At 38.1% G+C, this 19,047-nt stretch overlaps 2 protein-coding genes across 27 annotated transcripts in view; one reads left to right on the forward strand and one right to left on the reverse strand.

The window, feature by feature from the left end:
• The window catches only part of LOC105279165 (myosin-11), a 262,296-nt gene that overhangs the window by 83,417 nt on the left and 159,832 nt on the right, over positions 1-19,047 (reverse strand). For all 25 annotated transcript variants that reach the window (XR_003407559.1, XM_026975501.1, XM_026975505.1 and 22 more), the window contains one exon: positions 15,996-16,212. Coding sequence is in view for 24 of the 25 variants with exons in the window: in XM_026975501.1 (XP_026831302.1) it covers positions 15,996-16,212 (217 nt within the window). In the remaining variant the exon portion in view is untranslated. The remainder of the gene's footprint in view (positions 1-15,995; positions 16,213-19,047) is intronic.
• Positions 8,538-12,892, forward strand: LOC105278985. 2 transcript variants are annotated; one of them, XM_020031540.2, is made up of 4 exons: positions 9,327-10,099; positions 10,519-10,641; positions 10,708-11,239; positions 12,765-12,892. In XM_020031540.2, exons 1-4 carry the CDS (start codon positions 10,003-10,005, stop codon positions 12,877-12,879), a joined length of 867 nt encoding a protein of 288 aa, XP_019887099.2. In that variant the 5' UTR covers positions 9,327-10,002; the 3' UTR covers positions 12,880-12,892. The 2 variants fall into 2 exon arrangements, with proteins under 2 accessions (XP_019887097.2, XP_019887099.2); XM_020031538.2 differs by lacking the exon at positions 12,765-12,892 and having other exon boundaries at positions 8,538-10,099; positions 10,708-11,594.

Genomic DNA, 19,047 nt, shown 5'->3' on the forward strand with positions numbered 1-19,047 from the left:
GTCAGAATGTCATAGTGGCTGTCAGTGCGGTTATATTGACAATTTTATTTATTATTTCTTAGGAACGAGAAAACGGCAGCTGTCAATTCTGTCAAATTGTATATTGAAGAAACACGATGAAATACATATAACACCTTTAACGCCTTTTTTAGAATAGGATTTTGTTATCTATATATATATATATAAGCCAAATACCACTCACTCACTGACGCATCAACGTGCAGCCCGAACCACTGCACCTATCGACTTCACATTTTAAGGGTATATTCTTACTATCTCGTAGGTGCTCACTAAGGGAGGGTTTTTCGAAATTCCACCCCTAACGGGTGAGAAGGTGTAAAATGTGTTTTTATTTAATTCTACACAAAAAATCGCGGGCGAAGCCGGGACGGGGGATGCTAGTTTATTATATAATAAATAATAGATGAATATTATTATTCGAAAACATTATAATATTGAAAAATAAAATAGCGCGCGCATAGCACTCGCTCTCTCGCCCTCTCGCTCTCTCATTCATTCGCTCTCTTGCCCTCCCGCTCTCTCGCTCTCTCACTCTCTATCGTCATCGATGTGGTGCAACGTCGTCGTCGTCGTCGACGTGGTACAACGACGTCGTTGTCGTCGTCGTCGTCGTCGTCGTCGTCGTCGTCGACGTGGTGTTGCAGCTTCAAGTGTTTCAGAACATTTTCTATCCCTTTTCTTTGAAGCATCTGAAGCATCAACTGAACCGCAGCCCGCGTCGTACATACATCCGTACATGCTATCTCGCATCTCTGGCGCATGCGAGAAAACCGATATTAGCTGCTGCCATCTCGTTGAAAAGAACGAACTGTACAAACGACGATGACGAGATAATAATAATGATGACGTTTCTTAAGTGAAATTTGCCAATTTCAGACTTTGCATCGCCATGTCTCCGCTCGTAGGGCACGTAGAAGAAAAATAAAAACACTTTTATTACATAATTCGACCCCAAGCTATCCATTGAGCCTACTCTGAACTTGATCCGTTCAGCGGCTATTGAGATCTAATAATCTGAGTGTCTGCGAAAGCGTCGCTTCGCGTAACAGTACACGGTCGGTCTCGCTGCGCATATACTTGGCGCGAGACACTACCGTGTCTCTTGATTACCTGATTTAGATTTAGGATTGCAACAATGTTTTTTTGACACCTAGATTCCAATGTGATTTTGTAAACATTTTAGGTCACTTCGGTGAAAAGAAATGACTTGAATGAAATGAATTATTGCTAAAGTTCATCAATAACAAAGCTTAAATATTAAGTAAATATGTCGAAATACTCGTATAAAACGTATAAAGGTGCTTCCGTGAACAGAACTTCTTACACAATATTAAAACAATCGTATAAATACGCATTAACAATATTACATAGAAACTGCTTCTTCTTATACATAGCATGTTTGTATATTATATTCGCATAATTAAATATTCAATACGCATAATTAAAACTTTTTAATAATTAAATATATAGTACTATATAACATTTTGACATATCTAAGCGCGTAAAATTTTATTTTTATCATTAGTGAACTTGAATGACTTTCTTTTTTATAACTGTTATAACATCGACATTTTCTTACAAATACTTTAACTTATTGTTAGAATGTTCTGTAGAATTTGCTCTTAAAATTATTACCGTCATATATGTCAAGGTCATTAAAATCGGTGAGGTCGCCCCTAACCTTAACATTTGCCATTGCTTCTTTTAATGCTTCAGAAGAAATCATTATCATTATTATAATGAGTAAGTTAAAAAATTTGGTCTTAATTTTGCGTTAAAGTTTACTTCAATAAGAACAAAATATTCATTAACGAAGTAATCACCATGTGATTATTTCAATAATGTCAATAATGTCTATGATTATTGTATTGTCTATGAAATAGATATTTTCAACGTTGATGCTTATATTACATGCGAAATGATTTCAAAAATTTGAAAATTAAACTGAACCTTTTGATTGACACAATATGTTATTGTTATTATTGTTATTACAAACCAGAATTATACATACACATTAAAATAAAATACAAAATATTAATTATATTATTATAAAATATACATTTTTATATATTCATATACCAATATATATGTATCATATGTATACATACAAATGTAAATAATATGTGGTTTTATAATAATTATGGTTTTATTACTTATTATTAAAATATTGTGACACAAATAGAATATGATATAATAGAATACAAGTTTTTATAATTATTATTTGAGAATATTTTTAATCGACCATAACTGGCAATGATCTCGATGATCAGACCTCGGTGATCATACCTCAATATATATATATATATATATATATATACAGGGTGTCTCAGAAAGAATGGGACAATGCTCGTATGCAGATAGAGCGGACTGAATTGAATCGAAAAGTCCTGTACCATTTTGCAATTTTCGTAATAGTTAATGAGTTATTAATTATTAAAAATCGCTGTATTAGTCCGGCCTACCGCCGAATGCAAGTACGCGGCGAGATGCGACCGCCTAGCGATCGAGTGCCTAGCGATCGCAGTGGCAATGGGTAGGCATGCCACTTGTAATAAACAACTCCCCGCGCGCCTAGTAACTTTCCTATTGGAGCTGCGTTGTATTGGGTCTCTCGATTTCGTATTGCCTGTCTATTTTCGATAATATGTTGATGACATTTTTGTGGTTTTACCCGCTGACAAAATACAGGAAGTTCTTGACGTGTTCAACTATTATCATACTAAGTTCAAATTCACTTGTGAAATGGAGGTGAATAACTATTTGAATTGTTTTAGATACAACAGTTATAAGGGACAGAGACATGTTGAGGACAAACTGGTATAGGAAACCCACTTCTTCGGGACGCTATATAAATTATTTGTCAAACCATCCTGAAATACATAAGATAGCTGTAATCAATGGATTGATTGATAGGGCGATATTGTTGGCGGACTCGCGTTTTCATGCGTCGAATATCTCAATAGTGAAGGAAATATTGATGAACAACTGTTATCCTGCGAGGTTCATAGATAAATATGTTAGCAAACGGTTACATGCTTTAAAATATCGCGTGTCCTATAATGAGGGCGATGCAATCAACAAGAACTTTGTAAAAATACCTTTCGTGAAGAATGTTAGTGATAACATCAGATCCTGCTTTAAAAGATTTAGGTTCAGAGTAATTTTTACCATAACAAAAAGGTTAGACAGCATGATCAAAAGAGGCAAAGATGCACTTTCGTGGCAAAAAAACGGGTGTAGTTTATCGTATTGATTGTTCAAACTGCACGGCATGTTACATCGGCCAAACAAAAAGACACCTCGAGACACGAGTTAAGGAAAATGTATCCGACATTAAGAAAGATCCCGACAATCAATCTGTGATTAGTAAACACAGGATATCCAGCAACCATGATTTTAACTGGTGCAATGCTAAGGTGGTTCATCAAGAATTGAATACTAAGAAACGGGAAATAGCGGAGATTGTGCACATAAAAAGAAATGTTAATTCCATAAACGTACAAAGAGACACCGAGAATTTGCCTAGTGTTTACGATCACATTTTGAGACATATATAGAACATGTTTGCGCGAGAGTATGATCCGGAACAGTACCACCGTCACAGTTCTTTATCACCTCGCATCAAGGATGAATGATTTAGATTTAGTTGCGTCTTTTGTATGTTTATTATAGATTGTTACATTATCCGTTGCTTCCTGGCAGTAAGTTTTGTACTGTTTTTTATATTTTTATATATTTATAGTCTTTTATATTTGGTCTTATATGTACACGAGATTGACGTGGTTTTTAATTTATAGGAAGTTGCGTATTAATGTTTTTACCGCATTTGATAAGAGCCAGAATGATGGCCGAAATGTTGTGCAATTAATTAACGTCATTGTTGCCAGTTAGGGTCATTGAAGTTACTTGTATCATTAAAAGTTTTATGGTTTCAAGGGAGCAAGATGATGATATTATCAGTTTAATTGTAGATGCCGCTACTTTAGAGATTTTATCATGGCGGCCATTTTTTTAAATGGAAATCGATTTTTTTCTCAAGACAGAAGTTGTAGCTAACAATAAGACGAATACAACGGTTTTTTGTTTTTTTGCAATTGTATCATTTTTCAGTGAGTTACAGCGTTCCAAATTATAATATTGTATAATTTAAGTAAACAGCTTCCACCCCCATACAGTGTGCGTATTTTGTGACTCCAAACCACCCTCCACTTCTGTGTGTGTGTGTGTGTGTGTGTGTACGCGCACGTGTGCGTCTAGGTAGCCATAAGATGATACCATTGGTTTGACCTTGAAGAGTTATTTGAAGGTCACATGAAGGTCATCTTTAATTTCTTAAATGGAACCCCTTACTTTTAATTATATATTCTTGTAGCTTACTTCGAGAGCTTTCCAAAACACTATAATTAAGTTATTTTTCATTGAGTACTTTTCGAGTTATAAGACTTCAAAGTTGCAATATTTTTACATAAAATACAAAATACTATCTTGTATGTTGTCATGTTATGGGGTCAAGTTGACCCTTAGGGATCATTCCAAGGTCAAATCAACTTTTTACCCAAATCTCTGTAATTATGCATGTTTCAAAAAATTCGGATCATCCTACTTTTAGTGCTATTCAGGAACAATGACGTGGACGTAGTAGAATTCTGTTCCCTATGAGGTGCTTGGTTAACGTGAGCCCCCTTGCCTCTCACGATTCGGGGTGCCTGGTTAACATGAGTCCCCTTGCCTCTCACGAGTTGTCAGAAACATTCTTACAACAAATGCTCAAAAACGTTTCCATTTTCTTGAATACATAATTATATCAAATGTAGTTAACTCCTAAGTCGTCAGTAAATATCAACAGTTTCCTCTTTATTCTTCGACCAAACTGACCAATACAAATATTTCCGTCACGACGTTTCAACCGACACTTTCGGTCCTTCTCAAGTGACACGTTGCATAACACATGACATAAATCGTATTCTAAACACATTAAATAACATCTCGTCATATAGATAATAAAACGCATATAATATATATCAACTCGGAAACTTACTGCCAAAAAACGATCATCTGTATGTTACATTACAATAAAAATATCTCACTATCACATCCGCAAGTGCAACCCGTCTCTGAGTGTTGGTCTGTAATAGATCACAACACTGCGTGCTCGAAGCTTAAATATCCTCGTCTATCGTTACATGTTTTTCAAAACAAAGTCATAGGTCCCCGGCAAACTTTCCGTATCATTTTGTAAGTTAATGGTGTTCTTATGTTTCGTAATATAGCACATTTCAGCAATTTCTCTTTTTTTATAAAAACTTTCTTGATGCAGTACCTTTACGTTATTCCAGTCAAAATCGTGATTTTTGTTACATCTGTGTTTACTTACAACCGTGTGATTGCTCTCTTGTTTATTTATGTCCCTCATATGTTCTTTAATCCTAGTTTCCAAGTGTCGTTTTGTTTGGCCGACATAACAATCATCGCAATCTCCACAATCAATCCTATATACAACACCCGTTTTATTAAAATTCGTCAAACGATCTTTACCTGTCTTTATAACATAATTTAATTTTCTGTGTATACTATATACAACATTAAAACCGAATCGAGCTAGTTGCTGTCTAAAATTCTTACTCCAACCACCTATGTATGGAAGCTTTAAAACAATATTATTGTTCTGTGCGTCTTTATTGTTACTAACCTTAGGGGACCTATGACTTTGTATTGAAACACATGTAACGACTCGATAGGCGAGGATATTTAAGCTTCGAGCACGCAGTGTTGTGATCTATTACAGACCAACACTCAGAGACGGGTTGCACTTGCGGACGTGATAGTGAGATATTTTTATTGTAATGTAACATACAGATGATCGTTTTTTGGCAGTAAGTTTCCGAGTTGATATATATTATATGCGTTTTATTATCTATATGACGAGATGTTATTTAATGTGTTTAGAATACGATTTATGTCATGTGTTATGCAACGTGTCACTTGAGAAGGACCGAAAGTGTCGGTTGAAACGTCGTGACGGAAATATTTGTATTGGTCAGTTTGGTCGAAGAATAAAGAGGAAACATAATTTTATCCTTCGATGAAAATGTTCGACAGTGTTCAACAATACAGCTCATGGTATGTTTCTGCAAGCAGTTGTAATTCTGTCCATTATGTCTTCTCTAATGGTTGGTGCTCGTTCGTATGCAACGTTTTTCAAATAACCCCATAAATAAAAGTCAGGAGAAGTAATGTCAGGAGATCGTGCCGGCCATGCAACCGGCCCACCCCGTCCAAGTCACTTGCCATTGAAGCGCCTATTTAGGTAAGCTCTGACATGTCTGGAATAGCGTGGTGCAGCTCCATCTAATTGAATCCACATTCTTAGTCTTGTATACAAATCAACTTCTTCGAGTAATGCTGAAAGTTCATTCCTCAGGAAAGCTAAGAAGTTCTCTCCGTTTACATTGTCATCACAAAAATATGGACCAATAACTACTTTTCAATTTTGCAGTCTTTTCTCGTCAACGGTTAGAGATATTGCGATTATGTTCCAATAAAAAATGTTTCTTTTTTAAAGCTCTATCCAACAATACCCTACACGACATATGTTTCTACTTGAGATTTCAAAGTTGACCACAGTAACCACTACTGCCGGTCAGTTCCGAAAAACGGAAATTCCTTCATTCGATTCTTCGGACAGGATATAGGACATAACATTTCCCTCCAATTTCCTGTCACCTCACGTTTTCAGAAAAATCGAGGTGGACGGGTGGTCTGATACACCCTGTATACAGGGTGTTTCAATATTCAACCGACAAACTTTCGGAGATTGTTGGGAGTATCTCAAGGATCATTTTTTGCAAATGGACCTAGGGTTGAAAACGCGTCATTACATCGCTGGGACGTCGGGAACGTCAGCAACACAGGACTCTATGTAAAGCAACTTGTCATTTACGTGATAGAACAAGCGCTTAGTTTGGTCAACGCATGGCGCTACTTAACTAAGTAGTAGCTGTTTTCAATAACGATTTGTGAGCGACATCATGTAGTATCATGTACCTCAGAGTAGGTGCTCGAAATGTCGTCCCCCATAGTCGTTGCACAGACGACAGTGCCGAACCATCGATCGACGGACCCTGGAAAATACATTGGGATCATCCTTGATTTCATGAGATGCTGCTACAATCCTGGCAACAAGCTCTTCCTTATTTGCGACAGGTGTTTCGTAAACCATGCTCTTTAACTGTCCCCATAAGAAAAAATCCAGGGGTGACAAATCAGGAGATCTGGCAGGCCAAGCGACAGGTCCTCCTCGTCCGATCCACTTGTCCGGGAAGGTTACGTTCAAGTAGTTACGCATCTGCTGCGAACAGTGGCTTGGTGCTCCGTAGTGCTGAAACCACATGTTTCGACGGATGGCTAGAGGCACGTACTCGTGTAGAAAATCCGGAAGAATGTCCTGTAGAAACGTCAGGTAGATGTTCCCGTTTAAGTAGTCAGGCAGGATGTAAGGTCCAAGGAAACAGTCTCCGACGATACTAACCCAAATGTGAACCGATTCTGAGAGTTCCTTTCTCTCATAGTATGAGGATTTTGGTCCGCCCATACATGACTATTATGGGAGTTGAACAATCCGTCTTTGGTAAACAGAGCTTCATCAGTGAACAGGATAGATTGTGAGAAATCTGGCTCCCGTTGAATCTTCCGCAGGAACCACTGTGCAAATTCTTGACGGTGAGGATAATTGGCCGGATTCAATCTTTACACCTTCTACTCCTTACATGGATGTAGCACCTGCTCGTGCAGGATTCTCCAAACTGTGCTATGTGTTTCACCGATCATCGAAGCCACTGCACGGGTGCTAATCGACGGATTTTCTTCCATACGTGACAGGACATTCTGTTCCAGCTCCGGTGTGCGGGTGGTTCGCTTATTTAATAATTATTAATTATTAAAAATCGCTGTATTAGTCCGGCCTACCGCCGAATGCAAGTGCGCGGCGAGACGCGACCGCCTAGCGATCGAGGTTGCTAGGCGCGCTGGGAGTTGTTTATCAGAAGTGTCAATGGCTAGGCAGGATCGGCGCGTAACGCTGGATCTCCGTTCTGAGCTATAATAGTTCCTCGCTAAATAAATTTAATTGTAATGAATTGATGATAGATTTGCGAATATATGAATTTATGAAATATTATATTGAAAAGAAGTTTGATAAAAGTAACATTTATTTAATTTCAGTAATTTATAGTATGTAATTTGTATGTGTATGTACACACAGAAAAATGTTAAATAAATATAATTTGTTTTGAGTAAAGTGAGTGTATTTTAAGACTATTATCAAGAAAATACTCTTTATAAATAACCGTTATTTAAAAGAAGAAAATTGGAATTGGAGTAATTTCTTTTCTTAGCACTAGAATGATATTTTTCTGCGTGTGCGTACATAAATGGCAATCGGCGTGAATAACAATCACGATATAAGTTCGCGAGCTGAAAAATAATTAGTTTTTCTTTCTGTGGTAAGAAACTGATAGAGCTATCATTTCCACACCACCTTGCGGTAGATAGCACGGCGCATTTTTTTAAGTGGTATCCCCAATAGGTCTAATCCACTTTGCATTAAAATATAAGACTATTCTTATAGTTTAATGCAAAAACTGTTCGAAGTGCCTTCCTCGTTCTCGTATACAGAGTTCGGCCCTTCGAGTAATGTTGCGCGTTGCGCGGTACGCCATTTCCGGCGTGATGGTATTGAAAGCTGCGAAAATTTCTTCTCGTACCTCAGCTTCTGTACCACCACGCCTGTGCTCGATTAAACCTTTGATGTAACCCCAAACGAAATAGTCGAGTACGTTAAGATCCGGCGACCGCGCCGGCCAAATGATTGGGCCACCTCGACCCATCCATCTGTCCGGATATCGCGCGTTTAAAACCTCACGTGCCTGTCGCGAAAAATGCGCAGGAGCCCCATCGTGTTGAAAAATGAGCTCTTCTCGTTCGCGAAGGGGGATATCTTCGAGAAGGCCGAGCAACTCATTTTCTAGGAAGTGCGCGTAGATTTGCCCGTTTAAGCGTGCCGGGAGAATATAGGGACCAATCTGAAAATCGCCGAAAAAGTGATTTTAAAAAACTGCGAGAGAAATAGAGATAGAATTTCTTAATTCATAAACTTATTACTTACAATTCGATTTGCTTTTACTCCTGCCCAAACATTTATCGACCAGCGATGTTGAAACGCGCCTTCGCGTATGGCGTGCGGATTTTCATCTCCCCATAATAAAAAATTATGGGAATTGAATATCCCGTTCGGAGTGAACGTCGCTTCATCCGTCCACAGAATGCGATCGGGGAAAAGTGCATTCCGCCGACACTGCGCCAGTAATCCTGTGTATTTCGCCGAGAATTATTACTTGTTAAAAGCAACATAAACATTAAATAAAGATAATAAGAATACCTTCACAATAATAGATGCGCTGCTCTTCATCTCCCGCAATAAGTTGCTACACCCGCTGATAATGAAACGAGTGCAATCAGTTCTGGCGTACAACATGATGCACGGTGCATCGGGAGAGACCTAGCGTACGAGCGACACAACGCTATGCCCGGGGTTCTCCTCGAATGCTTGCAAAATGCGTTCTTCGTCGATTACGCGACGTTGTAATGCTATACCAACATCTTGCCAATGTGGCAAAAGAGATCCTGTCTCTCTGGCACGTTGGACACATCCCGAAATTACATTGGCCGCATTCAGCGCACACAACAGTTGCGGATTTATGCGCTGAATAGCCTATGATCCGTAGCGCTCACACAACATGTTGCCGTAGCGGACGCCATGTTTTGTAGCGAAAATTTTGATGCTACCTAGACGCAACAGTTGTGAATTAACGGTATACACTGGTATACATAACCTGTCAGTATACATCTGACACAGTTAACATCGTGTGTTCGTGAGAGACGAGAGACAAAAAAACTTGAAGTGCTTATAATATATATTGCAAAATGGATAATAATCTATACTATGAAAATCAATATACGTATAACGGACTTAATTATAACATTATAGATGCATTGGAGGTGCACGAAAAATTGCAGAATGGTATGTAGAAATAAAATACTATTTTAAATTAAATCATGTAATGTTATATATGTATATAATGTTATATATATATAAATAAAATATAATATAACTAACATAACTAATAGTGAATTCGGTCGCCTGCACTAGTGTACACTGAGTGTACACTGTGTGAGGGTCTATTACGTATCTCTAACGCGGAGTGAAAATATGAAAAGTAAGCAAATTCATTAGGTATTGAATCAAATTATAAATATTCTAGTTTTGCTCACTTTTCGCATTTTCACTCTGCGTTAGAGATACGTAATAGACCCTCAGTGTACACTCAGTGTACACTAGTGCAGGCGACCAAATTCAGTATGACCTACATAATAATAAATAATCTTAATATAATATGTAAATGATTATATAATAATATATAATAATTATATGTGTTGCAGACAACGTTTTCTTTCAATCCTATATGAAAAGTAATTTAGGTTGTCTGGAAGTTACTGGTGCTATTGATAACAACACTTCGGAAAGTAATGAACACAACACGTCAATTACAGTGGACGCAAACAGTGAGTATTGTAATCAATGTTATCATTAACACTTGGTTGCATTCTAAAATATGTTTTATGATTCAGACACATTTCATTCAGCAATAGAGGAAGACAAACAACAATGGACAGTAAAAGCGACAAAATTATTATTAGAATTATACAAAGAAAGAAAAGAAAAATTTCGTGATCCTAAAGTAAAAAACAGAAACCTGTGGACAGATATAGTTCATGAAATGAATAAAAAAGGTTACAAGCGTTTAAATGAAGATATATTAGACCGAAAGTTGCGTAACCTGAAGAAGACTTTCAGGACGATCAAAGATAATAATAGAAAGAATTCAACTGGACGGGGACGGATAAGGTGGGAATATTACGACATTTTTGAAGACTTATACTCTGAAGATCAAACAATAAATTTTGGACCAACAATCTCTTCGATGGATCCTGCTATAACACAGTTTTCATCATGTGCTTCACCATCTACGTCAACAATTCTATCTCCTACAGCAATATCCACTTCGACATCTTCCGTATCTTTTTCGACAAGAATTGATTCTGTACCAACAACACCAAATCAACTATCGCATATAAGAACACCATCTCCCGCATTAACAAGGTATCATACACATGATTACTTCTCCGATTTTGGCAATTACTCTTGTTTTCCTTTTACGCATATTTCATTAGATTTATTCAAATCAACGTTCAAAGGACATTCGTTTTTCGAAGAAAGTATTACAAATTCCTCTTCAAATTCTTCCTTCACAAATTCCAATTACTCTTCTTCTAGTGCAACAGAAGATTCCTGTACCCAATCTGAATCTGCTTTCGGATCTTTTTCAAATTCTGCAGATCATAATATTCAATCCACTAAATAAAAACGAAAACAAAAGGCTTCGAAAGAAACTTATGATCTTCGCAAAAAACCACTTTTAATAGAGGATGAGAGAGTTAAAATCATGACTGAATTAAAACAAAGTATTGATAACAATAACAAGATCCAGCAGGAAAGAAATGATCTTTTAAAACAATTACTCCAAAAAATGTAAAAGTATATAACGCTCAGATAAGATTTCCTACTTTCTTTGTAAACAAAATGTTTATTATTAACCCATTAACGCCCAATAAGCTCGAATTTTTTGCTCATTTTCCAGCCTCATTCTCGGAAAGAATCACGAAGCATATTTTTACCAAAACAATGATTCTTACTATTTTTGGGTGTGCTCTTTCGAATTCCGAGGTAAAAATTGAGCCTCCGTGCCTCAGAAAAAAATATGGCGTATTAAAAATAAAAAAACACCAAAACATTGAAGACTTTTTCTAAATGTTGTTTCTTGTACAGAAAAAGGGTTGCAATCCACTTCTAAATTCAACTATCGGTGCATAAAATAGTTGAACTTTAACGGCGGATGTTTTTTGTTTTTCGAAAAATCGCGTGATTGTCCTAAAATGACATTTATATGAGGAAATTTTCGAAAAATACTGATTTCTTGTAATCTAATAAAGTTCGAAATATCGAGGTTTCTGACACTTGAAACGTTACCAATTGTTGAGCTCATTACCGTAGATCATGTTTCAACGTAATTTGTAACTTCAAAGATGGTAGATCCAAGATAGCCGCCAAAAATTTCAAACATAATCAGTTTTTTCTGTTATTACTCGCTTCTGGAACTTCAATCCAGTAGAATTCATACTATTTTGTGTTTTTGACATTGCTGATTACGAATATCAAGTTAGATTTGCAAAATCAGTTTGTTTAAACAAAATTGTTTAAACAATTTACTGCAAAATTGTATTTTTTTCTAAACTTTTATGCCAAAATCTTATTCTACGGAAAACATTACGTAAGAAACGTGTTACATTTTTGAAATTACTTGTAAAACCTGCTCTGTCATTACGTATGTCTTGGCGTATCACATGGAAGTATGAACACTGTTTTCTCCGCTATTTCTCGTCAATTTACAGCTTCATCGAAAATATCTTGGGAGAACTAGAGCATATTTCCGACATAATTTTCTCCGTAGAATAAGATTTTGGCATAAAAGTTTAGAAAAAATACAATTTTGCAGTGAATTGTTTAAACAATTTTGTTTACCACCATCGTTTACCAAACAATTTATATGAAATGGACTTCATTCAAGTCGGCGGCACTGTGAACATCAGCGTTCAAGAGGCTACACTTCAAGTCTGGCACGAGCGTTTAGGCCACGTAAATTATGGATCCGTTCGTCAACTTGCAAACAGTTCAGCAGTTGAAGGTATGAAATTAACAGAATGCTCAATCAGTGGGAGCAGTAATTGTTTTTGCGAAGCGTGTATCTTTGCAAAACAATGTCAAAAGCCATTCAAGGAAAGTAATACACGAGCTACTAAGCCAGGTGAGTTAATACACTATATGTGGACCAATGTCAGTGGAGTTGTACGGTGGTGCTAAGGTGATGGCAGTATTCGTAGATGATTATTCTGGTTTTTTATTCGTTAAACCCATGGCAGCTAAATCGCAAATATATGAAGTTATACAGGAGGTAATTGCTGAGGTGGAGGCGACTGGTAATGAAGTAAGGAGTACACGTTCTGATAATGCACGCGAATTTCAAAGTCCTGATATGCGGAAACTAATGCGAAAACATTCAATTGTTCAAGAGTTTTTAGCACCAGAAGCTCCACAGATGAATGGACGTGTTGAACGCCAGAATCGAACGATAGTTGAGATGACTAGAACAATGCTCACCGGTGCAGACTTACCGCCTGGATTATGGGCAGAAGCAGTAGCTACAGCAGCGACGATTCGTAATTGTATTCCATTGAAACGACTCAACAATAAGACACCACAAGAAGTCTTTACTGGACGTAAGCCAAATATTGGACATTTGCGAATTTATGGCAGCAAAGCCTATGCTCTAATTAATGAAGAGATCAAAGTTTGATCCGAAGTCTGAAGAAATGCGACTAATTGGTTACGAATACAAGGCATATCGCTTATGGCAACCAGGAACTCGACGTGTTATAGTTCGGAGAGATGTCATCATAGTTGAAGCTCAACCACAGCAAATGGCAAAGATTATCATGCCGAATGACAAGGACGACTCAGAAACAACATATGAAGACGCCGAGAACATTGAAGATGAAGATGTTAAAATTCAAGATGAGGATGCTAAAATAGAGGATGAAGACATCAAAACAAAGGAAGGTGAAAAACCGCGCAAGAAACGTAAAAAGCGTGTAGTCGAGGTAAGAACTGACAGCATTGCAAATCAAACGCGTAGTAAAACACATTCCATTGCATCACTGACCAGCATACAATTATGTGCAAGTGAATTCATCGCAAATATTGAATTGCCAACAGTTGAAGAAGCGAAGAGATCACCAGATGCAGAGAAATGGAAGTTAGCAATGGCAGATGAACTCAACTCACTTAAGCGCAACAACACTTGGACACTCGTGAAACCACTAAAGGATCGCAAGCCAATTCGTAATAAATGGGTGTTTTGTTTAAAAACCAAACCAGACGGAAGTGTTGATCGGTACAAAGCGAGACTCGTTAAAGATTGTTCTCAAAGACCAAGTATTGAGTTTTCAGAGACATATTCACCAGTAGCAAGATTTGATTCAGTGCGTACGTTATTGGCAGTGGCAGCGGTGAAGAATTTTGAAATCATTCAACTGGATGTCAAGACTGCATTCTTATATGGCAATTTTACTGAGACGATTTATATGGAACAGCCAGATGGATTCAGCGATGGTACAAACCGTGTGTGTCTTCTGAAGAAAAGTCTTTATGGTCTTCGCCAAGCATCACGTCAATGGCATAAACAATTCGATGATTTTATGAGGAAATTTGGTCTCAAATTGACAATTGCTGATCCATGTGTATATACTTCAGAGAATGGTGAACGTTTAGTTGCATTATACGTCGATGATGGTCTTGTGATTGGGAAATCGGAAACGGAAATCGACAAGTTATTGAAGATAATGCAACAACAGTTTGAGATAACAAGTTCAGTTGCAACATGTTATTTAGGCGTTGAAATCATTCGCAATCGCGAAGAGAACACCATTAGTTTGATACAGACTGCGTATGCAAAAGCTATACTCGAGAAATTTGGAATGACAAATTGTAATCCAGTAGCTACTCCTGCAGACACTACTATATTAAGGACAAATATCAATGAAGATTCTATTGATGTACTATATCGACAGCTCATTGGATCACTAATGTACCTAGCGATTGTGACACGACCAGAAGATTTGGCATATTCAGTGGCAACTCCTTCAAGATATTTAGACTTAGCAACTAACGAACATTAGAACACTGGTAAACGTGTATTGAGGTACCTTGCTGAGACAACGGATATAGGACTCACCTTTGGACATGATAAATCAAACGAATTGATCGCTTACTCAGACGCAGATTGGGCAAACTGTGTAAACACACGAAGAAGCACTAGCGGTGTAGTGTTGATACTTAATGGTGAACCAATCACTTGGTTCTCACGTAAGCAAGGGATCGTTGCAATATCTACTACGGAGGCTGAGTACTTAGCGGCACATGATGCAGGAAAGGAGATTGTATGGATCAGACAATTATTAAGGGAGATTGGTTGTAGTCAAGATAAACCTACTATTTTATATTGTGATAACGCAGCAGCTGAACAACTTATTACAAATCCGACTTATCATCGTAGAACTAAACACATCGATGTTAAATTTCATTATACGCGTGAGTTAATTAAAAATAAAATACTTGATGTTAAACATGTAAGTAGTAATGAACAACTTGCGGATATGTTCACAAAATCGCATGGAATGTATGCTGTGAACATATCAGCGAGTGGGAGTGTTGAATATGGTGCTTAAAAGCACTTTATGGCGCTTCTATGTTCACGCAGTAAGCCTCGTGGCCAAAAGAGGCGCTGCAGTATAATAATAGTTGTTTTTTTTTCTTGTATTTTTGATTAATCTATGGTTTTATAAAATGGCCTTCTTCTTGTCTTTTGTTATGAAGAGTTGTATGTAAGTAAATATACAGTTTCATAATAAGTAAAAATTAGTGCAAACAATTACCGACTGGATTATTCACAATAACCCTGCGCAACATATATAAAACTCACTCGTATTGTGTTTAGGAATTACTTCCTTTTGTTTCTTTCTTTTTGAAAAGTCAAATATTCCAATACAAAATGGCAAAAGCATGTTTTCATATTTTTTCCAGTTAAGTTCTTATATATAATCCTAAAGCTATTGTATAATTGTATAATCTTTTTCATCCAAATTAAATTTTTTAGTACATTTTAATTTACTTTTTTACTTATTACATTTTGTATTAATACTTTATTTGCGAAATATTCAATTACTGTCATTTTAATAAATACCTGCTGCTATCACTTCCTCATCAGCTTTCTCCGGTTTTGGTTTGTTGTCGGTTTCATCATCTGAAGCCGCGATTGGCTCGCCTCGTTCAAATTTCTCTTTTAGGGAGCGTGCATGGTTTGTTGAGTGCTGGATCTCCTCTGCCGCGTTGATCTTTGTAACGCGATCACTTCCCGCTACCGCTTGTTGATACATCTCTTTCATTTTACCTTGTTTTCCCTGTAAAGTAGCATCAGGTTAGGTTAGGTTAGTTTAGGCTAAATCACTTTCCTTCCTTCGTTCATATTCGTCGTTTATGTCTTTCAATATTCAAAATAACTACTATATTTTCGAAACTTCTTTTGTTAATAACTTTTTAATAAACAATGAGCGACGGCTAAAACCTTTTGAAGGTCACTCAGGAGGGTGATCTTGACAACATATGTCAAGGTCAAGGTCATTCGAGATTGCTCCGTTAATCTAAATAATTACCCATAATTTTTATCAAACGTAAACTTTTTGAAAGAAAACTCTAATTAAAGTAATTAAGTAAAAGTAAATATAAAAGATAAGTTTTAAAGAGACTTATACTATCGCGACAGACTCGAACATCATCCGAACATTCTCACAGCAAACCTTATGAAACAAACCCCTAGAGAAAGGCGTCTGAAGAGGAAAATACCAATAGACTTTATATCCTAGCTTAATTGACTTGCCAAATATTGTATACTGCGACACAACTACTTGCATTGTATAATCTCAATAAGGACACATCACTGGATGTGCTCTTTCCATGTTAATCTCTAGTTCAATATATTGTTGAATATCCTAGAAAGGACAGATTGTAATACAATTGGGATGTCAAAAAAAAAATGAGACTTATAAGAAAGTAATATCATGCAACTCTAAAAATTAATAGATGATTATGAACAATAGATGACAGGAACATTATAAAAATAGAAATTTTATGTATCATATGCGTATACCATCGAAAATGAATTTAAAACTACTAATATCAAACTTAATGTTAATATAATTATTTCTTTCGGCATTAGGTAAAAACTAACCAAAAATTGTATGTTACATTTTATTAATATAAATAATATAAATTTTATAGATAAATATTGACAATAACAGGGACCGCCCCGATGACCTTGATCTTGACATATATTAATAATCCTTCCTTCCGACCAATCTGGCAAATTTTATTGATGTTACGTACACAACGTTTCAGCCAACGATTCAGCCCTTATCAAGTATATCACTTTCAATATAAAATCTTAAGTCATTTGCTGTGAACAATTACAGGACAATTAAAAGAAATAACCGTACAAAAACAAAAATAAATAAATTATGTAACTTACTGACTAAAAATGACTTTTAAGATAACGCACAACAGATATTCATGACTAACAATACATCCTCACATCACTGAGGCTAGTAAACAAGTAGCAAGCACGAGGCAATGCTATGTGTTTTTGAGAAGTGTGTCGTAAACAACAGGCAAATTTTCTGTATCTCTTTGTAAATTTATCGAGTTCGTGTGTCTCTTAATAAAGGACATTTCAGCAATCTCCCTTCTTCTCAGATGAGAAGCGGGCGCTCAGCGCTTGTCTGCGCATTCCCACCACTTCGGTGAGTCGCGAACCGCGGGCACGAATTGGCGGTACTGGTCGGAAGGAAGGATTGTTATTATTATATTTTGCCTGGCGATATAAACTTAACTCCTTACTTGACATATATTGTCAAGGTTACCCTCCTGAGTGAACTTCAAAAGGTTTTAGCCATCGCTCGTTGTTTATTAAAAAGTTATTAACAAAAGAAGTTTAATAATTTTGCACGAATTTTCAGCTGTCCACGCGAGGCAAGGACTTGAGTTTGACATTTATTACAAAGGTCACCTTCCCGAATAACCCGCACTAAGTTTCACCCGTCGCTCGTTGTTTGTTAAGAAGTTATTAACAAAAAAGTTTAATGAATGAAGCATAATTTTACGATACCATATATGTTTACGAAAGAGTATATTTGATGGGATTTTAGCTTTAAATCAGAAATAGGTGTGGCTTAGGTTACATTTTCCGAAACTGGAGCCCCGGACACATACGCTTGTTTTCAGCCCGCTTCGTGGGAGGGCAGGGGGGAGGGGCAAAGCCGGAGACAGTGTAATAGATTTCACCGTACAGATTTTGATCACCGGGTACACGGCACAGATTCCGACGGGGGGAGCGGCTGCGCCCTTCTCCCCCGCCCTCCCGCAAAGCGGGCTGAAATCGAGCGTATGTGTCCGGGGCTCCAGTTTCGGAAAATATAACCTAACCAGGTTAGGTTACCGAGAGAGCCGCAAGTCAGGATGTCGGGATGGAGGTGCCGCGAAAGGGGGCGGCGCCGAGGAACAAGAAGGGGCAGGTCAAGAGGGAGGGGCAACCCCCACCTCTGAAGGGGAAGAGGCAACCCTCACCACCCACCAGCCGATCTTCTCCTCCTGCAGCTATATCACCACCAACGGGGAGGAGCGAGGCGGGGTCGCGTTCTCCGCCAGGAGACGTGATCGCCGCGCAGGTCTCGGCGTATGGCCAGGCCATGGGGCGCCTAGACATGCCACCGAAGGAGCAGCGGCAACGGAGGCCCGTAACACGGGCGATGGCGGCCGACCCGATGCCGGGTCCGTCACGGGTGGACGACGCCGCGGGGAGTATCTCGCCGATCCTCCCTTCGGAGGACGTGACCTCTGCAATGGAGACTCGATTTCCTAGGTGGGGGGAAGGGGACAGGTGGGACTGGGATCTTTACGAAGGGCCCGGTCCTGCCCCCGGGGTAGGGGCCGGATAAGGTTCCTGCCCTGGCGAGGGGCGTGGTTCGGGGAGGCCGGATATGGGAAAGCACTGGTAGGGGCTGAGATCCCCTCCCAGTTGCAAAACCCTCCACGATGGGAGGTCGCGAGGAAGTAGTAGTTGGCCACACCTCCGTAGGGATGGGCTCGAAAGGGCTGCTTGGGAAGACCGCAGGTGGTAGGGGCGCGGGCAGTACTGATGTGCAAGTACCGTACCCCTACCAAACACCCGGGCTGGCCAACAG

This window comes from Ooceraea biroi, chromosome 2, assembly GCF_003672135.1.
Source record: "Ooceraea biroi isolate clonal line C1 chromosome 2, Obir_v5.4, whole genome shotgun sequence".
Classification (NCBI taxonomy): domain Eukaryota; kingdom Metazoa; phylum Arthropoda; class Insecta; order Hymenoptera; family Formicidae; genus Ooceraea; species Ooceraea biroi.

Excerpts from the sequence above, each read along its gene's own strand:
- LOC105278985 (XM_020031538.2), top strand. The coding sequence starts at position 10,003 with ATGGATAATAATCTATACTATGAAAATCAATATACGTATAACGGACTT. Across the intron at positions 10,100-10,518 it reads GCACGAAAAATTGCAGAATG|ACAACGTTTTCTTTCAATCC; the intron begins GTATGTAGAAAT and ends TATGTGTTGCAG. Across the intron at positions 10,642-10,707 it reads AATTACAGTGGACGCAAACA|ACACATTTCATTCAGCAATA; the intron begins GTGAGTATTGTA and ends TTTATGATTCAG.